Below are 25,855 nucleotides of genomic sequence, written 5' to 3'. Positions count from 1 at the left end.
GTCCACGAACAAGAGAGCGCTGCACAAGTCAGAGCTCCTCCGTGAACATCAACCCAAACTGTGGAGACCAGCGTAATCAAGACACACACACACACACACACACACAGACACACACACACACACACATACACTGATTATCAGGCCTGGTGATTTCTGGTTGGCTCCCTCTGCTCTCCAGTGATCTGTGGTTAGCCATCATCTGGATTATATTTCTGCACTGTAGTCCAATAGAGGGAGAGGAGGAGGAGGGAGGGGGAGTGAGGCTGAGAAGGGTTGCAGAGATAGAAAGATAAAGACACAAAGAGTGAGAGATGAGAAGAGTATGACAGATGAAGTAAAGCTCCACTCTCTCTAATTTGGCTTCCAGTGCCGAGCCAACAGGAAGTGAAGCTGCCATGTCTCCTTTCCCTCACAATCCCTCACCAGACGGCCCGGGGCTGGGCCTCCTCCACCCCTGGAGCTCCCTCTGAGTGTGAGGTGCCAGCTTCAATCGCAACCATTTCTCAGGGACCAGGACAAGGGGGAGACTTTTTTCCCTACCAAGGGAACCAGGATTCTCACAGTGGTTATCCTTCCTTAGCAGTGTAAATGAGTTGGGATTGACCTCCCTCCTGGTCTGCATTATAAGCCGACTTGTTAATTTGACATCTATGTGCTGACAGAGACAGAGATGATGCTAAAACACAGCAAAAGACAGAGACTAGGATATAATGTTACCTTTGTTGTCTCTAATGACATACAAATGTCAAATGCTGATGTTTAGACCCAAATCAACAACTCATCCGTGTACTTTTTTGTTGACAACCTATAGAGACGTGTTGTGTGTTATCCATTTGTTATCCATTACAAAATTATGGTAATGTGACAAGTAAAAACAAGTGAGAACCAGACAGTATGCACAGTAAAGCAATGCTGAATTTTAAAAAAAGTATAAGAGTAAAATATGTGTACAAAATATTCATATTTAGGAGACTGTTTTTAAGGAGTTTGCTGTGTCCAGGGTGTCTTTATACTGATAACCTGCTGGGAGGAGTCAAAGTGAGTTATGGACATGTAATTAATGGTCCTGTACAATTTGGGTAGTTGTCTGACTAACTGATAGGGATCTGATAGTCAGGACAGGTGATGCATTGTTATCTCTTCTCATTGTTTTCAACAAGAGAAGAGATGTACCAGAACAAATTATTTAAAACTGGTATCAAATCTAACACTCCTTGCCAACACATCCTTAGAAAAAGTGCCGGCCGGTCGGAAGTGACGGCCAACCAATGACTCATAAAATATGCAGAGGTAATATGATCTAGTAATTTAGGAGGAAACTGTGTTATTACTACGTAAAAAGGAAGGTGATAAAAGATATATTTGTGCAAGAAAAAAGTATAATAACAAAGCAATGACTGGATTCTTTATAATGCTTCCCTTGTATCTGAGAATAATACACCTGAGGAAAGTTTGTCTAAACTGATATCCCTGTAGGTGCCAGTTTAATTTGAACTCATGGGATTACGTATAAACAGCACACACTCTCAAGGACATTTCACATAGCAAGTATGCACACGTTAAGCTTTTCAGGTGTCATTTAAAGGATGACTGTGTAGGATTTAGTGGCACCTAGCAGTGAGAGCAGAGACTGCAATCAACCGAATACCAGTTCCCTCACCTCTCCTTTTCCATGTGTGTCAGAGAGTCGATGGTGGCTTTCAGGTGACAAAATGGTGTCAACTACCACATCAACTAGTCTGTCAAGTGAAGAGGTTCGATACTGTATCTAGTTGTTAGTCTGGGAATCTATAGGTAATAGCTGATATGTACTCTCTCCCTTCTTCCTCTTCGTCCTCTGTATACAAGCTGTGGCATCAATGTAAAAAATCGTAAGCCGTTTGGTTTGTCCATTCTGGGCTACTGTAGAAACATGTTGCTTCCTATGTAGATACAAATGGCTCATTCTAAACACGATGATTATTAATTTTAGGTAACTATACACTAATAAAAACATACTTATGTATATCATATTCCGTCTTGTTACACACTGATCCTTTAATGCCGTTTAGTCCTGTGTTTTGGGTCCTGAGTTAGGGGTTAAACAGTGCAGAAATGCTGTGGCATGAAATGACACAAGAAAAGCCAAAAATGCAAAGTGATAGCACACAAAACGATGTAATGAAATTGGCGTGTTATTTATATGCCATTTGGTGAGACCAGGCTGACCAGTTATGTGGTTGCTATGTTTTTAGTATCAGTTCCTTTAAACTGATTAATTTTGATGAGATAAATGTACTTTTTTTCTGAATTTTAGGTAAAATCCATTGTTAAATCATAAAATCATCCACTGAATAACATTTGCACAATGATAGCAGACATTAAAATATGTATCATATCATCATTTAACACAACCCCTGTTCTCTATTTCTCTCACACACCAATACCTAATATTATTCAAACACACACACATTAACACCACCCGATACATCTCACACACATGTGCAACAGACTTCTAAGGCAGATTGATGTTCCACATGTAGCAGAGTGCCCTGGTTCTCAACCTGCTCGACAGATGTATGGATGCTGGTGTGTCTGTGCAGCTAAAATACTGGGTGAGTGAGAAACAGAGAGAAGCAGGAGCAGTATTTCAGAACAACAGCAGACTACGGTGCAAAAAAAAGGTCAAGATGTGAGTTTTTTTGGCTGTGATGCAGCATCTGACACTTTTGTGAGCTTTGCTATGAAAACCTCAAACTGAGATACAAAAATGGATAAAGAGAAGATGTGAGAAAAGATCTGGGCTAACGTCAGAAGGCTTGCTTATAAACTCAGCTGTAAGCCTGTATAGCCGTAGCAGTTAAAGATTCAACATTTTGAGTTATACTTGTTTTTGTCGTTTTTCTGACAGTGATATGTTGTGTTTAGCCCAGCAGCCTATCTTACGGGAGTGAGACAGGAAAAAAAATACTATAGCTATCCTGCCTCAGTCCAAAGTGTAGAAAGGTAAAAAATTTAATTTGTGGTTTCATGGGGAGTTAAATGAAGGAACTATTTCTTGGCAAACAGCAGCTGGCTTCTTAAAGTCTTGTCATCAAAGTGGAGTTGCCAATTTTGTACCATGGTGCAATCAAAACCTGTGTTCACCATATGCCAACCTGCACTATGGACCACTCTATCATACAGTTTAAATAGGTCTAAATAGTTCAATTCTTTTGTTTTTTACTTGGGTGAGAGCCAGACTATCTGTTCTCCCCAAGCTATGCTAATCACATACATGAGTCCATCTCTGAGCTCAAAGCTCAGACATGAGATTGAAATCAATCCTCTGATCTATCTCAGATAAGTACAGACTGTTTCCCAAAAACAGATATTTATTATTCACAAGTTTTCTCTGCTGCTGAATGTGGTTTCATGCCGGGAGCAGGTGCTGGTCAAGACGGTCCCTTGGTAAGAGCTTCAGCCATCATTACATTTACAAAACAAGAATACACTCTCTGAGTACTGCTATTTCTTCAAGGCAGTCTGGATGCTACAGAATGCAAACCAATGTGCTGGGGTTAGCTGGCTAGTAAGCTCCCTTGGTGTGTGAATGACATGTTTATGACAAGACAGTGATGGTAAACTAATTCAATTCTATGGTTAGCTGGTTAGAAATTAAATCCAGTAGAGTTTGATAAAGTAATCTTAACTCAAGGCCCACTTACTACCTTACTTATTAACTTTTCCAAGCTTTCAGATGCATCTCTTGTCAATGGATGAAGTTAATTGCTCAGTTGTCCATTGTGCTTTTTCAGTGTAATGATCAGTTGCCAGACAGCACACACAGAAATCGTATCTATGTACCTTGTTCACTGCAGATATTGTGGCATGTCATAGCATTTAGCTGATTTACTAGGCCCTAGTATTTTGCAAGCCAGCTCACTCTCATGGCCTATGAGGACATTTTAACTTAATTTGTTTCACCTTGCCTGCTATGGCAAGCCAAAATTTCTGCCATGAAAAAGGCCTTTTGAATTCTGATGAGACCACTAATTAAGAAAGAACACATGTTGGCTGACACTCATTGCATCACAATTAGTCATATGTTGTCCATACTAGTTCCTGACTGTGAAGACAGCAGAACTTCCAAGCATTTCCTCTTGGGGGCAGTGCAACAGTTTGGTGGTAATTTCTTGCTCCTTACTGCTGGAGCAGTAAAATGTGGAACTTGTATGATGGCTACATCTGCAGTTAAAACAGCGTGAAAGCCTCAGTACTTCCCCCTGAAGCCTCCAAGGTTGGACCAGCTCCCAGCAAGGAGGAACCCTGTAGAGTCAGCTCTGTAACTCAGACAACAACTGGCACACAGGCAGCACAGGCCCTTTGTCTGGCTTCTTTGTGGCATGCATATGCGAGATGGATTTCAGCGGTTACAACAACAACAACAGCAGCAACACATGGCTGAATCTTTTTCAAAGTTCAGACACCAAATCAAAACATTTTCTAACATAATGTGACTGTAATGTGAAATACAGGAAATTAAAACTTGAATGGCAATAGGCTGTTCAGCGCTTTATGCACTCTTAATTGATCCTTTTGAATAAACATCCACTTCACACCTCTTGGATGTATAATAATTGGATACTGTCCTGAGTGTCCAATAAGAATTTTACAAGGCAGTTCAATGGGAATTTTTAGCCTCTTAACATTTTAATAGAGCAGAGCTTTTTAGATCTCTCTCTCTTCTCACACTCACATATGCACATACACAGAGCTTCAGAGGTTTCCCATATTGTTTGATGGGAAATAAAGATAGAGATGAAGGGGGGAAGAGGCAAGAGGTCAAGGACATGAGTACATCTCATCTTGAAGAGCACTCAAGAGACGCTCTATCAAAGCCGCTTTCCTTCCGCCCATAAATACCAGCTCAATGAATAATATCCCCCCACCCCGCCCCCCGCCACAAGATGGGCATCAAGTCAAAATCACAGATCTGTTCAACACATGAGAGGCATGATCATTCGAGAAAAGTTCAATGGCCCGTACAATATACATACAACTGTAGTTACGGAGTTGTGTTTTACTGCAACAAGGTGGCCTGATAATTAGGATGATGCTTGAGTTAAACCAAAAATTGTGGGTCAGTTAAGTCGACTTGCTTGTTGACAAGTGCAGTGATTCAAGTTTTTACTGTGGTAAAGTTGTGATGATTTGAGATTTTTTGTGGCTGAGGAGTGATGACTTCTGATTTCCAAGTGAAAGTTACAAATCCTGTATTTAAAGATGGACTGTGTAGTGTGGCAGCAAGAGTGCCCCGAATGATTATCCTCCAGAATTGAAGTTTCTAGTTATGGACCTATCATATCATTTTTAATGTTTGTATGTCTTTTCTTCAATGGGATGGTCTCTTGAGATTGATGAAGCTATTGCAGATTGAGTCCCAGCCAAGATTTCCCAGAGAATTGTATTCTTTCACAATCATATATTTCTTTAAAAGTTAAAATGCTTAACTGCAACCACAGTTAGGAGAGATAAGCAGATCCCCAAGATCCACCTTGCTTATGGGCATCTCCAGTTAACTGCTGGCAGGGAATGGAGGATGAGAAAATCTGCAGTTTTCCCCTCTGTGGGCAGGGAGAAGGGGATTCCTGAGGAGATTTTTACCAGGAAGCCACAAGTCTTAAATAGCCTGTCGGAGGATTACAGCAGGATCTCCTCAGAGCCAGGCTGACAGAGAAATATGGCTTCCAACACATCCATGCTTCTTTTATCAGCCATGGCAAGTAAGACGGGCATTTCAGGTTTTTTCCTCTCTTTTCTTTCTCTCTTTTTTTTTGGGGGGGGGGGGGGATGAGGAGAGGCGGAGGGCAATGTTCCTTCTTTCCATCAGAGATGCGGAGCTGAGGACTTTTGCCAGCGAGCACAGCTTTGAAAGTGAAACGTAAGAATGGCAGATCACAGAGGCCAAAGAAAAATGATATTCTCCTCGTTACGACTCCCCCGGCCAGAACCTTTGTTGTGGGGCTTCTGCTTTTAACTGGAAACAGGTCCAGGCGCCTCCTGTGTTTCTGCAGCATCCCACACATACACCACACACACATACACACGTATGCACACACGTGTACACATGAGTGGGCCTATGGTACGTTGATGGTACACTCACACACACATTCAAACTCTCCATCACTTTTCCGTCCCCTAAAGCCTGGTGACAGCTTGTTAAAGCTGATGCCACAGTGCAAAGATTCACTTTCTGCAGGGTCTATGTCCTCACCTGTCATTGGGGCCACCAGGTGGCCATGTGGGGGCGTCCTACTGTAGATGGCAGGTGGAAACCAAAGGCCACGTTGCAGATAGGATAGCCTAATGGTGTGCAAAAGGAGAGGAGTCTACAACATCCCTCCTGTGCATATAAATCTGTCAACACCACCCTGTTCTCACATTCTGAGTGAGTATTTCACAACCTGAAATCTGAGTGCAACTGATCTGGTCATTGAGATTTTACTTTTTCAGATTTCTAATCAGATGCTTGACAGGAAATGCAAAAGAAGGAATGTAAAAAAACATATTTATATTTAAAATGTGCCATTACCCACTATTTTACTGTATATCTAACTATTTTGTGTTCTGTAGCATTTTGTTTTGAACCTAATCTGGATTTACAAAAGATTGAGATCAAAAGATAATTAGACTAAATTTGAATACCGTGCATGTAATGTGTCACATGTCTCACTGGAAATAAAGTCTTCTGGGGACGACGTGGCAAAGTGGTCCCTTCATTCTCCCTGTCTCATTTTCGTCCTTTGAGCTGCTGGTTCCCACAGAGTCGTAGCGCTGGCGCTGGAGCAGAGTTTTATAGCCGAGACTGAGCTTGAATTCCTGGTTTGGAAGTTTTCCCCACACTGCAAAAGATGAAAATCACATTTTCAAGAGATTTAGTCTCATACTACAACCATAATTTTTTTGTTTTATCTCATTATGTTGATGAGGGGAGATAATGTCATGTTAATGTAATAATTTCAGCACATTTTTTACCTGATGTAAGCAATTTTATACAAAAACAAAAGGTTTGATCAGATCACTATAAAAGACAATATTTGTACAAAGCTGTTGTGTATTAGAAATAGATTTTCTTTTTTTCAATAAAGTAAAATTCCAGCTCTTAAAATGGAAACCTTATGATTTTTTGCAGTGTAGACACTGCATGTATATGAAACACCCCAGGGCCGACACAACACAACATCTCACTTCATCCTTGGAGGGGTAGCACACACACATTCAAACTCAAAATACACTAAACACTCATGCTTTCCATTTGATATCTGATATGGCTTATTTTTTTGGATTTAATGCTTTGTTGAATCAAACAGTAAAACGTGTAAAACTAATGTGGCGCCACTTTTCATTTGGTAAATATGCCCTTTGTGCCCATTTACCCTGGTTCCACATTTTGGTCGGGGGGGGAGGGGGCAACAGGCTTCAGAGGCAGTGCCAAAGCCTGTGGCGAGGTGGGCGTAGCTTTGGCATGTGAGCGCTCATCTTTTTGGAATTAAAAGAGGAGGTGATTGACAACTTTTAGTGATGGCCGGAGGGGAGATTCAGAGACATTATTTTTACTGATTCACTCACACATGCATGCAAACACACAGAAACAAATGCATGTATACCCTTCCCAAGCCAACTGGTCCTGAGAAAAGCCCACAATTTGTCCAGTTTTCATCAGAGTTGGAAAATGAGAGTTTAGCATACTGTCTGTAATGCATAACAAATCCTTAGTTCCCTCTGCCAAACCATACAATCAAAGGCCCAGATTTGACAAAAACAACTGCAGCCTTTTTGTTGTAAAACCCAGTTATTTGGGGATGAAGGATCTTGGGTTCGTATATACAAGAGCCCCAGTAAAACATATTTAACCTTTAACCTCTTTAATGCTAACTTGAAAGTCTGCTATTGTCTTCTCATATTGGCGGTGACACAGTCAGTCAGTAAAGTGATTCCCATGCCTCTCGCCTCTTGCCTCGTTCCACATCTGCTGCATATCATTAAATGGAAAAACCCAGTAAAAATATTTACTTCCCGCTCAGCTCTTTGAGCTAAATATACTTTTCCAGTTGTATTTGGATTGATTGGGCTCTGAGAAATGGCGATGGTCTTTCTTTATGTGCAGCTGTCACAAATCAGGTGTCTGATTTTCATCAGTTGTGTCCATCCTGTGACAGATTAGTGTTGCACAGCGTTCTGTCAAAGTCAAAGCCCAGTGAGCAGATTAATGCCTTCTGCCATTTATCTCCAGAAATACACGCAGACTTGAATTTTGAATTTTAAAAATCTTAACTATTATTACTCATTTAAACATTTAAATATGTAATGCTCCCTCAACGCTGTCCTATTCTCCCTACCTGACATGTAGGTGTTCATATTAGAGACTGACTTTCCACAGAGCTGTGCTGTGGCTTTCACTATTTTTGACTCATTTCCTCAAACCCTCAAATGATTCTCCTAAATGAGGCATGTTACTCCTCCATCACTTCAGTGATGGGGAGGATACGTTTGGCCAAAACATTTTCTTCTTTCCCCTGAATGAACTCAACATAATGAGTTTCCAAAGTAGCCTAATGTTGTGTGCAATTCCACAAGGAACAGATTATGCTCAGCGTATTCACAGCTGTAATATTGATTCAGTTTTTGCTTTTACATCAACAGATAATTAGTTACAGCATTAAAATGCTTGAGTGTGGGTTTTTAATAGATGTGCATTACAGTCTGCTGGAACTAATACTCCCAAAGTGATGGTGGTTGGGAAGGAAAGGAAATTACTAATACTATAAACACAATTAAAATTAAAATACAAATAATCTACTAAAATTCATACCACATACTTGGGTTGAAACAATATCTCAACTCGCCAAATGCATCACCTAATATTGGCATTTAATTTAACAAAAGTATTTGATTTTGACAAGTATTAAGAAGATTCTTCACTGACAACTCAATTTACCATTTTACTGATTTGTTGTGTGTGTTGTGTTTCAGAGACTTTTAGTGTCCCACTGAGGTTTATAAAAATTGTGTTTTCAACTCTTTTTACACTTTTTATAACATGGATATTTGGCATAGTATTGGAAACCCATTTTAACTGAGAACAACTCCTTGCTGCTAAATGTGCTTTAAAACGTTTTTGGAATCACCTGGGAAGATTCAAACTTGTGTATAAAGACTTCAACAAGTCACTGCACATCATATTATTTTGTCATTTTTCACCCAAATGTTTGTATAGTTTGTTTTCAAAAGCATCATATGCTCAATTTTCTATCTAGTATCCTTGAGCCTTGGATTTAAACCATGAAACCAGTGCTGTAATTCCTTTGAAACAAACCAGACCTTAGTTGATAGACAGTTCCCTGACCTTTGCTTTAGATTACGAAATAAAAATGAAATGGAGGTTTCGCCTGTTAAATCCCAGACGACTTTGTTCTCCAAGGTAGACAGTAAAAATCTTAGACTTTTGTATCAAAAGCTAAATCTATGGCAGCTGCAAATTTTAAACAGAAAAACAAAGAGTTCAGCCAGAACAATCCACTTATCCAGCCAAGTGCAAGTGTGTAGGTAATATTTGTATGTGTATGCGTGTTGCCATGGGTATAGGCACGTATGTGTCCACCCACAAATGAGCGTACCTGTCTGTCCCTATTCAACACCATCCAGTTTTCAGCCAAGAGAAGCAGTGAAGGTCAGAGACTCCACACAAACTAACAGATGTAGACAACCAATTTGAATATTGGCAATGCAGACTCTTTGCTACATCCCTCAACCATGTGTGTTGTAATGACTGTGCCCTCTTCCTCCCCTCAAGAAGGAAACAAAAAAAAAAAAAAAAAAAAAAAAGCAGCGGGAATGAGTAAGGAGTTTGGTTTGATTCTAATTGGCCAGGTTATTGCGCTGTGATTTGCATAATTTGTAAGAAGGGGATGGGGAGGCTCGGAGAGAGCTGATTAGAGAAAATGTCACAGTGGATTCACATTTCAGCAGCAACTGATTGGACATGAAGCTTTTCCAAATGAGCCTTGAGGACACATGAAAAGTCTTCAGATGATGAGCTGGAATGAAGAGAAAATGTGGAAGAAACATAAGAAAGCGGTGAAGAGGGCAGGCTGGGGAGCATTGTTATCCCGTTCTCATTTCATAGAGGCACTAAATCAAAGCTTGCTGGATTTTCAATGATCAGAAAGAATCATTCCACAGTATTTATTACATATTATTAAGTAGAAGAGCTGCACACCATGAGCTTTATGTGCTTTTTATGTGTCTTTTTATTTTCATAAAGTCTTTGTGTCCCCAAGGCAAGTTCAAGTATTCACCCCAGTAAAAAGGTTCACACAGCCAGACATGAGGACACAAAATTTCAAGCGGGTTATTGCACACAATTCAGGCTTTTGCCCCCCAAACTTCAAAGAGTTTCTTCTTTTAACTGTGGAACATTATTTACTCTGGGAGAAAATAAGTAATTATTCTGCAGTGTTTTGCTGAAAAGACAAAGAGAAACAGAATGACAACAGCACACATGTGAACAGCCTCTGAAGCTGACAGACTTTAGCCGCTGGCAGGCACCCTCCTCATCTGTGTCCGCAAAGCAAGCAACCCCAGAAACAAAGCTAGCAATAACATTACTTTCCACTGTCATTTAACGTGTTATCTGTCACTCCACACCACTAATGGACAGTAGGAAATCTTCTACTGCAGCGTTAGCGAGGAAAGTTGCAATATAAACAGTATGGTGGTAGGAAAAGGAAAAATGAGATTGCAGATACCTAAAACTAAGCACATATAAAACACCTCTTTCTATACCATTGGCTGCTTTTGTTTTTTTTTTTTTTTAAATGCAAGTACAACCCAGCTTTGTTTAAATCCACTGTTCTTATTTTATCATTAAACAGTATCTGTATCAACAAGATCTAGTCCCTGTCTGGCAGATCCACGTTTATATTCTTAAGTACTTTACTACTAACAAATCCACAGACATGATCATGATAAAGACATTTAACTTTTGCTTCCTTTTAATATTATTATTATTATTATTATTTACTATTGATGTGATGGATTTCTTGCCTTAAATGACCTCAAATTGCAGTTTCTTACTTCTTTTCTTTGTGTGTTTTGGGAGAGACACTGAGCAAACTAAAAAAAAAATAAGTTTGGGAAACAACAAGAACAAGAAGTTTTCTCTTCTTCTTCCATAATTGCTGTCAGTCAAGAAAGGCCCTGAAGAAGTAGAGCAGCTCAATACAACCAGCTGTGGCTGTGGTGGACAGTTATGAGAACTCACAGATGCACACAAACACACACACACACACACTTTCCCTCGGGCCTTCTCTGCATGTTCTGATGCACCAGATAGATTAGTAATAGATGAAAAACTAGATATCATTGACTGTTAATAAGAGATGACAGTAAACTGTAAGAAAACAGAGGACGGCTGCAACAACACAAAGAACTGCCAAATGTCTTGACTTTATGCTGTTTGTCGCCACAGATTTCCAAACTTGATGTTGAGCCTGTCAAAACTCTACGCCTCTTCACACTGAAAATACAGAAATAATAATATATATGGCTACCAAACTCCATTGCCAAAAACTGTAATTTTAACACTTCCATAATCAGCTAGTATGTGTTATTTTGTGTTATTTTTTCTTAAATAAAGGATATGAATACTTACACTAAAGTGACACAGTAACATAAACAAACTAAATGATCTAGGCGGCAGTAAAATCTAGGATCTTACTAGTGCTGTACTGATTTTAAAGATTTTTGTTCCCATCAATCATTTAAACCCAAAAACGTGTGAAAATAAGACCCAGGTTTGATAATAATGAGGTACAACAGCTGGTAAAAGATGTAAATGGGATAAAAGTTGATTGAAATAAGTTAAATGTCTCCTCTCATCACACTGGCTCCTTAACTCTTAGTTTTCAGCAAGTCATTTTACTTCCTGTCTCATGTCATGTCCAACTAACCCTTTCCTGTAAAATGCTGACTTGTACTCTGACTTCTGCATGAAGCATGCATTTGCATTTGAGGACACTGGGTGCCTTTAACATAATTTCATTGGACAGGACTCTGTGCATACGAATACAGAGAGCACTCTGACATTTACCACAAAAAAGCTAAACTTAAACAAGAAAACTGGAGAGGAAATGGTGTTTATGTGCAGTGAAAGTTAATGTCTCAATGCATCCCACAATAGCTTCAAGCACACTTCAGGGAGGAATGAATCCTTCACTCAAATTATGACATGCCCCTCCCTCATGTTGGGGGAGAAACTGAGCACAAATAATACTTTCACACAACACCACCGCCCCTTGGTAGATGTGAGCAAATCATCCTCTGCCTGTGTGTAAGGATTGAATCATAGGAGTCTGATATGGCGTGACTGCGGACTGTGAATTATGCTCAGATCTCTAACAGACATCAAATGCTCTGGACATCCATCACTCAGCCGCTACATGACATTTACAGCCACTGATGTGTTCGCTCCCTTGCCTTTGTTTTGGCACTGTGAACAATGCTTTCCATTGACACACAGGAATACTGCAACTACACACTACTGAAGATAGAAAGAGAGCTTTTCTAAGCCAGCTCCTCTATAAAACAGAATTACTGAACTACATTGAATTTATGATTCTAGCTTCAAAAAGTCTGCTTTGACCATTGTTTTGAAGTTTTTCTCATGTGAAAGAGCCAAAAACGTCTAAATATCTTCAATTCTTGCTCATAATTTAAAAAATATTCCAGGAGATTCTTCTGTTATATGAATTGTTCTGTCTATAAGAGAGGCAGTTAATTTCACAGAAATTATACAAGATTTATTCTGACTTTAGAATAAAGCAAAACCACTACAGCCAGAAGTCTGATAATATTTCACATTGATTCCAACACTAATTAGCTTGTTTCAAGAACATTTTATGAGCAATTTAATTTATTCTATCGTGCTACAAGATATTTTCCACCCAATAATTTTGAGAAAAACAAGGAAATCAATAAAGTATAACATGCTATTGAGTTCCTATCTTGTTAAGGTTTGAAAGGTTGATAATTACAACAAATGTTTTTCTTTTTTTTACCATAATCACTCAAATGAAACCCTGTGCTCATGAAACCCTGTGGTATTCTTATTAGATATCACTTGTTCAATAAAATTAGAGAATGATGGAGGGCCTAAGAAGAAATAGGTTTTATCTTTTCTATCTTTTTTATTTTGTTGCTGTTTGATGTTTGTCTCCTTTACTAATTTTGCTATTTTATTTCTCCTTTGTCCCAACATGATGGAAAGTAAGAGAAACTGGCAGAAAATAACTGTGTAGCCCGCAGCCGGTAATATCTTTTCTTTTAACATTCCTCTGCTGTTTTCCTGATAAAAAATACATTAATAAAAAAACTGTACCGCCCACTCTGGCCTGTGTGTAAAGAGTTAAACCAGTGATGGACAGCCATCAGAACTAGGCCTTGCTGCTGCAGAGTCAAATGAAAGGCTGCGTGGATTTGGGACCTGTGTCTGTGGACTTGGCTGTATTTAGTCTGATAATAAACCTAGGAGAGACAGAGGTGGAGAAGCTCGGAGCCTCGGCAGGGCATGATAACACCTTGACAATTCAACACACATGTGCTGCGGCGTGCTGGGCCGCAGCCTCGGGGCAGAGCCTCAACCAGCATGTGGAAGAGGTTTTCCACTCAGCTGAACGTCCAGTATACCTCCAAAACGGCGGCCCCAGAGCCAGATCTAACTCCGTGGTATTAGGCATCGAGGCCAGCTGTGGATTAACACAATTTGCACCTCCTCTCAGTGCAGGTAACACCCACACTTCCCCATGGAGGTCCAACTCGTCAGATTTAACCCTTGGCTCCACCTTCACAGCCTTTTGTGTTAGAGCCAAAATAAAACACATAAATTCAGAGACACACACAGGGAAAAAAAGACATCTCTCAAGAAGCCAGGTTTTGTTACCAAAGATATTACATTTACAAAGAGTAAATTCAATTCAAAAGCTGTAATGAAATAAGAGCGAGAGAATCTAATTTAACATTACTGCACCCCACCACTGTTTTAAAACACTTGAACAACTTCCCGAGGCATTTTGTTTCGTCCATGGTGAGCTGAGACACTGTGACGTTGCCATCGATCCATCACGTACGGGTGGGGACCCTAACATAACAAGCTCATGATATCAAAGGTTGGGACATCTGTGTTATATATATGCAAAGATCCTCAAAACACCTGTCAAAGTCCACACTCCGTTTGACAAGTTTGACATTTCCAGAATGAGCCCTGGCACATCACAGTTTTTGTTTGTTTTGTTTTTCTAGTTTTTGTCTCTTATATATTATTTGACCAGAGTTGGATAAAGTCTGTTACTTTCAGACTGCTCAATGTGGTGACCTGTGAGTGACACTTAACAACAACAAACTAGTGCAAATACCTGCACTCACAACTAAAATGTCAGTGCAGGCATGTGCACCAAAAGCTCTAAGGAAAAACAGGTAATGAGTAGCCAAAGTAAAAGCTGTCGTTTGCTTAGCTGCTTTTGTTTACTTGTGCAATAAAGATTAACTGTTAGCTAGGAAGAGCTTTTCATTTGCTTTGAATGGACACTGATTGACTCACTTGGACAAACTCATGGAGACACACATAAAGACCTTCATAAATACTCAAAAAACAAGGGGAGGCACGGCTAAAGGACTGCAGGAAGGAAAGAAAACAAGGGAGGGAAGAGGAAAGAGAGAGTGGCAGGAAGGAAGGCAGAAAGCATTTAAAGAGGAAAAAGCAAAGGAGCGAAAGGAAGGAAGAAAGAGGAGAGCAAAGAAACAAGAAAAGAAGGAAGAATGGATAGATGAAATAAGAGAGGGAATGAAGGAGGATGGAACGAACTGGAAGGGAAAACAGGAGGTGTTTGTTGCTCCTACAATCAAATGACCTCAGCGAGCTTTTGGTGTTTTTTGGCACAAAGAAAGGCCGGTGCCCAGAGTGCTGACGAGAGACTTAGCTGGTTGTTGAGCCACTGTGGGAGGAGCATCGCATTGTGGGGGGGTGGGGGGGGGGTTGGATTGTGGGGGGAGAGGGAGGGGGTGAAGGGGCAGGAGGGAAGGGAGGGGAGGGGGGGCTGGACTGCCCTCTGACACGACCCTGTCACATGAGAGGGGAACCAACACGTACACCAGCCAAAGAGCTTAGGTGAAGGTAAGACACTGATTTTATCCACTTCAGCAACTCTGTTTATTTATACTGTGTGTACTTTACTGGAGTCTCCTTTACAGTTATTTACCTTTCACGCAAATGTAGACACATAGAGTTTTTCAACTGGATAAATTAATGACAGCAACAAGGTGTCGGGATGTGTTAGTGTGCTGTGTGATGAGCAGAACCCATAGCCAGTGAGACATGAGCAGGCCCGTGTGACATAAACAAATAATCTATAAACAGAAGCTGGTTAAATCTCAGCCTTGTTTAGCATTTGCACACTAAATACCAAACACCTGGTATTCTAGAAACTCACCTAGACAATGTGCTCTCAGCAGCCATTCAATGGGTCTAAATGACTGACACCTTTCACAGCCTACACAGGACTGGGGCTCACATTCATCGCACACCTCCAGCCACACTGGGGGGAAAAAAAAAAATTAAATAATATTCCAGTAGCTGAGTGAGAACAATATATGTGTATGTATGCATATATACATATATTATTATTATATAGCACTTTAAACTTTATATAAGAGACAGAGAGAAAGAGAGAGAGATGAACACAAATATTAAAATGTTACATCTTAATAATTACAGTTCTGTAATTATTATTATATATCATGAGAATTATTTCTTAACATTTCTCAAGTAAAATAAAGTCCAGTAAAACTAAGATTTGTAGGAGTGTGTAGTGTAACATTGTGTTTACAGTGCATGGCAGGTGTGACATCAGAGGTCATTTATAGTTTTTCTATAGAGACACTGAGTGTGTAGTGTGCAGTACAAACACACACACATTAAATGAAAGTCTGCTCATGTTTACCTGTTTTATAGCTGTTGAATGGAGCTTGAAGAATGGACTTTTCATTCATTTGGTACTGCACTGCCCTCAAGTGTTCATAGGTGAAAGCTTACACAACAGGATTTGTGCTGGAAATATTTTTCCCAGTGACTCTAGAACCTTATGTACAACCAAATAAAAATAAAAATGAATACTAAATAACCCAAATGCACTTTGATCATCAGATACAATATAAATACAGCTGTAAAAAACTGATCTGAGCACTTTAAACTTTTGTTTTTGTTTTAGCTATTAATTTTTTTAATGACTGCAGGTCATAACTTGTACAACAATTAGTAGTGGTTGTGACTGTACTACTAGTAGTTGCAGTGGTATTTATATTTAACATAGTAGTACTTTGTTTCGTTTTTGTTTGTTTTTTTGTTGTTGTTTGTTTTTATTTTGTGTTGGGTTTTTTTTATCTGACATTACAAAGAGAATAACCAGTACCAGTATCAGTATTTGTTGTAGTAGTATTAGTAGCTGTAGGTGTGGTAGAGTGCTGTAACTCTAGCTGTAGTGGCATCCCTATTTGTAGTATAGTATGTATTAACGTCAGTATTTGTTGTGGTCATAGTGAGTGAGGAGTACAAAGCACTGGTGGTAGTAGCAAAAACGGTTGCTGTAGTAGAAGTAGCAATTACAGTCAAAGAAGTGGCAGTAATGGTAGTAGTAGTACTTTTAGTATTGGTAGTAGCAGCAGCAATAGTATCAGAATTGTCAGCAGCAGTAATGGTGACCCCTGTGCTTTCTTTACAGGTTATGATTCTGCAGGAGGAAGCTGTGCTGAGAGAAAATGAATATTTGTAATCTGTGAGTAAACACAAGAAGAAACCATCATGTGCTCTCTCTATGTATAATTACTGTACAATTTACACAAACCTTCCAATGTTTTTTAATTTTTAGGTGTAGCTAGGAACAGGCTATACTATCTATCTCAGAGGCATGAGCCTGGACCCTAGAACAGAAGCCTGTAATAAACAAATGATAAATTTAAATTAATTACTTTATCACATATCAGGAATACTGAAAATGCTCAGCAGAAGCATAAGGTGGGATGTTTAAATAAAGTATTTACTCAGTTCTCAATTACTAATGATAATATAAAGCTGAATCTTTTGTTCACTTCTATTTATTTACTTAATTATTTTGAAGAGATAAATGTCTCTTTTACTATTAGTTTCATGGAAACTGATTTCAAGGACTGCCTCAGATCAAGACAATTGCGCATTGCACTGAGGTCTTACCTGACTAACTGAGGAAATACCTGCAAAGGTAACATTTTAAACCAAGAAACTTCCAGCCTACACAAAAAGCTACCTACAAGTTATTAACCTTAGCAGCTGTTTGTGGAATTTACTTCACTTTTGTACATAAGCTAAATATCTTCACACACACACCCTGTCTTTGTCAAGTACTTGTAAAGGACATATTTAAGCTTAGAACAAAGTCTTTATTATTATTATTTACTCCCACTATATTTTGGCAGTAGCTATCTGAAGTAAGGTACATTGGTGTTTGTAGGGTTAAGGCACATCTTGTACTATTTCCTTTTAGTGCAAATAGTCAAAATAGTTCACTAACAACACTTTCTTAAGAGAATAGAGTACACTTAAAATTAACAGCAAATACTATAGTATCGAGATATTGTGTGGATTTGTGCCACAGGTTGCCTTTGAATTAAATTTGTGAGATTTCTATAGAATATGTAAATAAGTGGAGTGACTATACTGTAACTACTGTTACTACTACTTTAACTTATGCTTAGAATTCAAAGTCTGATATCTTACATACATGGTAACACGTTAAAAATGAACGTTGTTGTCTACCATGTTATCTACAACATGACTGATTTTGCATTTCAGCATTATGTTTAGAAACTAAAACAGCAGACGAATATAAATGTACAAATAGTAGACAGCGCTAGTACACTGTATTAGTACACTTACATATAGTGCACAGTATAATTGCTGGCGTAGGACGAGAATTTCGGCGGGGAAGCGTTGTAAATCAAGCGCAGCCATTTTTGGCGGAAATGACGATCGCAACATGTAATCGTGATTGGCCCAAAAATATCCGCCGGCTGCTTCGGTGACTTTAAAATTAACGTTTTCATAGGTTTAAAAATACTGTGGTGGTCCCTACCCTTCCTCCACGTATACAAGATGGCGACTGTTGAGGCACCTAGCTCCCCAAATTCCCTCAAAAAACATGGGGCATGCCCTCTGTCTCCTCAAAGCTTCAGCTGTGGATAGTTAAGTATTGTAGTGAGGTAAAATTATGTTGAAATTCTCTTTAATTTTCATTTTATGCTAATTTATTACTTCTATACTTCACTGCATACAACATGAAACATTGACTGTACTATTGACTGCAAACATGAATTTGACAAATTATTTTCAAAATCTGCCTGCAAAATATAATGCATTTATTCTTTTATTTGTAATGGGGTATTTTCACTACTGTTTTCTTAGATGAGGACCTGAATACTTCTGCCAGGTCAGCATCCATATAGGACAATCTGTGATTACTGAGAAATTTTTATTTATTTAGCATGAACTCACTGTTTTCTAAGGGGCTGTTAAAAAATAAGCACACTAAAATGAAGACTGAAAGATGTAACATGACAGCAGCATCCCCTGTAAGTATGTGTTAGCATATAGGGTTGTGTGTACACAGCTTGGAAATGTGTATGCCCATATGTAGCACTGTACCATCTGGTCCACAGAGCACTGTGTCAGATGCCTCTTGTCCTCACTATAGTTGCAGCCACCATCAGCACATTTCCAGCTTGTGTAAACACAATAAGAGCAGGGGTCACTCTCAGGTCACATAGACTGTCAGTGGCTTTTCATAGCAGCTCTATGAAAGTTTGATTCTGACTGACACAAAAGCAACACTGTGGAAACAAGGACTGACACGGACACAAGGATTTAAACCCGCTTAAAATACAAATTTGAAAAAATTTAAAGTAAAACAAGTAATTTTAGTTGCTCAGATGCCAAAGGGCGGAAGCTTGACTGATGAGCTGTGGACTACGTTATCACTCCTCATTTGTTGATAATGGAGGGGGAGTTTCAGTTTGAGCAGTGATGTTGCAACTTCAGTCTTCCATGGAGGCTGCGTCATGTGAGAGTGAGGGATTTTGTTTATGACAGATCAATCGTTTGCGGTAAGTCTTGAAGCTGTAACTTTGAGCATGTACAACACTGGTTTTTCATTCTGAACATTTAAGTGCCTGTTTGCTGTTGGTGCCTGCAGCTATTTGTCTCACATGCAAAGCAAGAAATCCTGTTTCCAGATGACACTGGCTGAGAGCTGACTGGCTGGTAAAGACAGAAAATAAATAACTAATTATGTTTAACAAGAGAGATATTATAAGAGATATTTTGGATTGTGAATATCTATGTTTTCAGTGAAACGCTTTGTCATCAAGTCTGCACTGATATCTGACTGCACTGATATATCCCATTCCTCCTCTGCTGTTTTACTGTACATGCCGATATAAATAAGCATCAAAATGATAATATATGATCTCTGTTCCCCCACAGAGAGGGAGGTCGGTGTGCAGAGATGGCCATGGTATGCCTGACAGATTTTGAGGAGTATGCCAAGGAGCATCTTTCGAAGGCCACCTGGGATTATTATGCAGCTGGAGCGGATGAATGCTGCACCAGGGACGACAACCTACTGGCGTACAAAAGGTACAGTGGGGAAAATAATGTTTACCCAGACATTCAAGGACATCACAAAGACTCAACGTTAGTGTTTATCTGCTGTGGCTCTGTTACTTAGCAAATGCTTCTTTTATTTCTATTCTATTTTTATACTGACGAGTCAGCGACAGCTGGGGCCAAAGACAATTCTGTTTTCCCATTCCTGTGATATCTCAGAACAACCTATGGGCATTTCTTCAACTTTGGCATAAACGTCTACTTGGACTCCAGTATGAATTGATAAGATTTTGGTGGTCAGAGGTCAAAGGTCAGCTTCACTGTGACATCATAATGTTCTGCTAAAACATTTTTTCTGGCTGTTATTCAATGCTGTAACTCAGGAACAGAAGGGGAGGCTGTGACCATATTTCCTGCAACTTGACTGGTTGACTGATGCGTACACCACGAGTCAGTAATTCTAGTTATTTATTGCACCAAAGATGCCAGTCCATCTACAGACAGCACAGAGAGTCAACAATATCTTTTACTAACATTAGACCAGGGACGTGCAGTCTTTGTTGAGGTTGTGCAGTGTCACAAACCACACCTAGACTAATTTCCACATTCTGACATGCTGAATGAAATAAAAAATTAATCTCTTGGGGCTGACAGAATTTATGTTTGAGTTGTTTTAATATTAAACCGCAGGTCACACGAGGACACAGCCTGTGAAAAGGCCATAAATTCTAGTTTTTCTGGACTTTGGAACACTGTGACTGATTTCTGTATATACAGTGTATTATGTGTGGTTATGATGTCTTATAATCACTAACAGGCAGTTACATTTTACCCAGTGCTCAAGCTGCACTGTTGCTTCAGCTCCTTGTAGTGATTGACTATGGGACTGTTTTGAAAGTTGCATTACCACTGGGACAAAGATACAGGATTCAGACTTTTTTTTTTAATCTTGTCAGAACGTTTCCTTTGTGTGTCTTTCGTGCATTCCTCTCAGCTTTGCTAATGTCTTTTATAAAGACTTATAGACTGCTTTTCCTCATAACAATCATCTGTACATACAAGTTTTTTGCTACAACAAGCCTGTTACTAGGGATTTGTTTACTTCAGGGTCAAGTTAGGAATTTTCCCCAGTAGGAATAACGGTTGGGTCATCTCCTGGAAAGATGATGTTTAGTCAGTGTTTTGGGAAAACACAGAAGTTCACAGGGTGTCCTGTCTCTCCTTAGTCAAAGATTTATGACTTGTCTTGCAAAAGCAAGATGTTCATCTGATGAAGGATTTCTGTTGAAAGAATGGTTTTATTTGATAATAATGGATATTAGTTTGTTAGTTTTGAAATCTTTAGTCAAGAGGTTGTGGTTCTGTGGTTAGGTCTTCAAATGAGGACAATAAAGCAGAAAGTAACACTACATTTTTAGAGAAATATATATTGGTGGGATGTTCAGCATGTTGTCATAACATGAAGTACTCTAATAAAATGTAAAGTTCCTACATTGTGAAAGACAATTTAAATATGTGTACCATTAGAGATGTACACATGCAACTGTCGCTTTAATATCTGTATTATATGGTGTATCAGGCCACCATTAGTTCAAATCAATGAGCCTGATTTGTTTTAGTTTTTGTTTTAGTCTTTGGTGAGAAAGTTCTTGTCTGTTTATTTTACCCATTAACAGCTTCTCAGTTGATTATGTAAACTGATGCATACACTGATATGTTGACACTGTGACATAAAAATACATAGTTGTAGAAAAGTGTATATATATCGTTTAGACAGCAGTTATTTTGATGATCGATGAATTAATTCACTCATTTTTCAGATTTTAAAAAAGCCAAAAATTCAGTTGTTTTAGCTGCTCAAATATGAATATTTGTCACTTTTACACTACTACGGTACAGTAAACTGAATATCTTTGGTTTATGCACTGTTCATCAGACAAGAGAAAACATTTGATGACATTAAATTGGTTCTTAGGAAAATCTAATGGGCATATTTTACATAAACCAAAAGACTAATCAATTAATCAACAAAATAATCTCTCTATTATTAATCAATAATAAAAAAATATTCATTAGTTGCCCTAATTATTATTTATATAATAATAATAATATATATTTCTTCTTTACCTCTTGTTCCGCAAATCACCACATTGTAGTTGTGACTGTCCACATTTATCTGAGTGAACTCCCATCCCCATCTCCACCCCGCACCCCTGTTACATTTGATGTTATTGTTTACACGTTAGCCTGTGCTTCACACCCAGGATCCGACTGAGGCCTCGCATCCTGCGGGATGTGTCAGTGAGCGACACACGGACCACAGTGCAGGGGACAGAAATCAGTTTCCCAGTTGGTATCGCACCTACTGCCTTTCACTGCCTGGCCTGGCACGAGGGAGAGATGGCCACAGCTCGGGGTGAGGATTGTGTTTTATTGTTTGCTTGTGTGGGTCCTGACAAGCTTGTGTTTTGGAGAAATAGATGAGATAATCCTTAGATAATCCTTTATTAGTCTCACAGCGGGGAAATTTGCAGCAGCAAAAATAGAAAAAGGCAAGATATAAAAGACAAGATATAAAACACGATAATATATAACAATATATAAAAGTTATAAACATTATGAACAGTAACTGCCACAACAGGCTGCCACCCGTGCAGTGCCATCCCACATAGTATAGTAGTATACATAGCCAACACTAGATGGGAGCATATGACTTATATGAATTTTGTGCTGTGAGGAGGATACTGTGTTGCTTCTTTTATTGCCACAAATAATAATTCAATAAGTCAATAACTCATTCAGCTTTTCTTAAGCAACTTTAATCCTTAACTATTAAACTGGCCAGCTGAGTTTTCAATAATAATCTATTTATTTGACCTGATTGATAAAAGCACTGACAGGGCACTTTGGTGGAGCCACTCTGAAGCACATGGGTACAGAGGAATGATGTAGCTTTCTGTGGTACCAAACTTCTTAGATCTATGTGTTAATTCAGTCTTTAGTAACCACAGTTATAATTTTTCAACTTCTGCCGCACAGCCACAGAGGCACTCAACACCTGCTACATTACCAGCACCTACTCCACCTGCTCAGTAGAGGAGATTGTTGCAGCGGCACCAAACGGCTACCGCTGGTTCCAGCTGTATGTGTACCGTGACCGGAAGCTGTCTGAACAGATTGTGCACCGCGTGGAGGCGCTCGGCTACAAGGCCCTGGTCCTTACTGTTGACGTACCTTACACCGGAAAGCGCCGCAACGACATCCGCAACCAGTTTAAGCTGCCGCCTCACCTCAAGGTCAAGAACTTTGATGGAGTGTTCCAGGTAACAGTACATTTCAAGAAAGATATAGAGATAAAAACACAAAAACAGTACAAGAAACAGCAGTAGTTCAGAGTACATTTGTACATCAAGTGGACACTTGACACTATTTATATATTTATAACAGTCATATGTGTACTTCACACACTATAAGCAGGAGACTGCAGGGCCAGAGGAGTATGGGATCCCAGCCAACACCTTGGACCCCTCCATCAGCTGGAAAGATGTGTACTGGCTGCAGTCCATCACCCGCCTGCCTATTATCATCAAGGGCATCCTGACCAAGGAGGACGCTGAACTGGCCGTGGAGCACGGTGTCCAGGGCATCATTGTGTCAAACCACGGGGGGAGACAGCTGGATGGAGGCCCAGCCTCGGTACTCACTGACCATATCACCCCTTAGATAATATTTAAGAGCATCTTGTGTCTGATGTTATGTTTACAGAGGAAATGCAAGTTTATATCCATGTGAGAAAGCAACAGCAATGACACAACCCAGAGACAGAAGTTGTAAAAGCAGTGGTACACATAGTAAAAGTACAAGAAGTACTAACATTACTGCAGTACTACAGTAGTGGCAGTAGCTCCTCCTTACTAGTATTAGTAACTGTAGTAGCAGGATTAGTGCAAGTGATAGTGGCACCAGGAGAAACACAATAAACTGTTGTAAAATTAAAGGCTCACATGAGAGGATTGATACCATTCTCATGACACAACAGGTTGTGGTTTTACATTTTTTTTGTCTTGTTGCCACATTGAGGTTGCTAGACAACCAGCTGAAACTCCAGGAAGTTATTGTGTGAAATAGCCTGGCACATAACCCCATGCAAAACCATAACAAGTTGGGTATTTCCTTTTTTTCCACAAATCAAACAATTAAAGAGCTTTAGAGCCAGGCAATCTGTTTCCCCTTGTTTCATGTCTTCATGCTAAGCTAAGATAATCAGTCTTTTCATCTAGCTCTACGGAAAAAGCAGATAAGTGTATGTCAAACTTCCGTTAATGCCATCAGTAGCAACAGTGGTGCTTGTATTAACAGTATTTGTCAGTGATAAACCTGAGTTGTAGATAACATGAGCTTGCTATGGTTTTGAGGAAGCCACAGTTTTCCTCTGAGAAATCAAACTCTGAAAAACCCAGCAGGCTATTTGTTAACAGCAATGATTTTGTAATCCCCTTTCAAAATACCAGAAGGAAATGTCGCCTGTGGTAACATACAGGTGAAGCAAAAAGGTGGTCTACACGTTACCAGACTGTAAAGTATAATGGCCTTGTTTTATCTTCACCTCTGTTGCTGACAGATTGACGCACTGTCTGAGATCGTAGACACAGTGCAGGGCAGGATCGAGGTCTATCTGGACGGAGGCATCAGGACAGGGAGTGATGTACTGAAAGCGCTGGCCTTGGGAGCCAAGTGTGTTTTCATTGGCCGCCCAGCAGTGTGGGGCCTTGCATACAAGGTACAACAGCAGCACTGACATGACTGTGTGTGATACTGTGTGTGTGTGTGTGTGTGTGTGTCTTCTGAGATTGATTTTAGCCACATTACATGTTTATTTTCAGTGAGCTATCGTAATTCCACATAAGCTCCACTGTCCTTGGGTGCTAAATTTTACCCTTGAAAGTTAATGACATTTTTGGAGCCAAGGCCTTGATCTAAAGTTTACATGGTTTAAACTGTTCTCATCATAATCAGTGTAGTTACCGTTTGCAAGTCAATGAAGTCAGGATTTTGACGCACTATAAATTAGATGTTGATTTCATAGATAGATTATAGATTACAGAATTAATTTTGTGTTTTATTTGTACTAATTGTGGTTCACATGATCTTTCAGGGTGAGGAAGGAGTGAGGGAGGTACTGCAGATCTTAAATGACGAGTTCCGTCTCTCCATGGCTTTATCAGGTGGGTGTGAGATGTGGGCTCAAGTCACTAAAACTGAAAAATGATAAGTGCTTTTCAGTATTATGTGCCAAAATAAGTACAGCAACACAGCTAACGCAACAATGATGTCTTTCAATTTATCTCATTTAGGTTGCAGGAACGTGGCTGAAATCAACAGGAACCTGATTCAGTTCTCCAAACTCTAACTTGCCAGCAAAGGGCAGCACTGAGAATGACAACGGTACCCACCCAACAGGATTGATACTGAATCAAACCAAAAGCTATGAACAGGAGCCTGAGACAGGGCACTGTGACAAACTGAGAGACATTCATCTCAGGACTTACGTCTTGATTATATCAAAGAAACACAATACATGCAAGCAGCTTCCATCATTTGGAAATGACCTGTGCCTGACATCTGGAAATGTTTTCATGCAGAGTGTACGAGTGGGGGAGGTCAGAGGCAGATTTAGCAAGTGAACAATGAAAGTGTTTTTGCTTTTGGATTAGAGGGGATGGAAGGCACTTATCGTGAAACCAACAAACTTCTTTTGGTCTTACTGCAATGAATGCAACTGATAATGACACACACACTATGGTTTGAAATGCTGCCAGTACCTGTGGTTTAATAAACACCTGCTGAGATGGTGAAGATTTGTTGCTCTTTTCTGGACCTGCTAATAGCAGGTGGTGTAGCACAATTCTGTGTTTTGTCTTTGTATCCCAACATTACCACTCAATGAGAATTCCAAGGATAATAATTCTGTTTTAAAGCAGGGAAAATTGCAGTGCAGTAGTTTGATCGAGAGCGTAGCTATACAGTTGTCACAACATCTTAACAAGCTATATGTTGTACAATACAGTACTGTATTTTAAAGCCCTTATGAAACTAACATAATCTAATCCAAGTATTCCAATGAGCAGGACAGGAAAACAAAGATGA

The 25,855-nt window shown here is 39.5% G+C and overlaps 1 protein-coding gene across 3 annotated transcripts; it reads left to right on the top strand.

Annotated features, from left to right (window-relative positions):
• The first annotated feature begins 15,088 nt into the window (after nt 1-15,088).
• On the top strand, nt 15,089-25,564 carry hao2 (hydroxyacid oxidase 2 (long chain)). Of its 3 annotated transcripts, none has more exons than XM_018704349.2 (9): nt 15,089-15,190; nt 16,794-16,847; nt 19,586-19,738; nt 21,973-22,124; nt 22,748-23,031; nt 23,186-23,404; nt 24,330-24,488; nt 24,864-24,933; nt 25,063-25,564. In XM_018704349.2, the coding sequence occupies exons 2-9, from the start codon at nt 16,831-16,833 to the stop codon at nt 25,116-25,118; spliced, it is 1,110 nt and encodes a 369-aa protein (XP_018559865.1). In that variant the 5' UTR covers nt 15,089-15,190; nt 16,794-16,830; the 3' UTR covers nt 25,119-25,564. The 3 variants fall into 3 exon arrangements, with proteins under 3 accessions (XP_018559865.1, XP_018559863.1, XP_018559866.1); XM_018704347.2 differs by having other exon boundaries at nt 15,090-15,190; nt 23,183-23,404; XM_018704350.2 differs by lacking the exons at nt 15,089-15,190; nt 16,794-16,847 and adding an exon at nt 19,060-19,206 and having other exon boundaries at nt 23,183-23,404.
• Nucleotides 25,565-25,855: the final 291 nt, after the last annotated feature.

This window comes from Lates calcarifer, linkage group LG1 (genome assembly GCF_001640805.2).
Source record: "Lates calcarifer isolate ASB-BC8 linkage group LG1, TLL_Latcal_v3, whole genome shotgun sequence".
Classification (NCBI taxonomy): domain Eukaryota; kingdom Metazoa; phylum Chordata; class Actinopteri; family Centropomidae; genus Lates; species Lates calcarifer.
This window is presented reverse-complemented; position numbering and strand designations above follow the sequence as displayed.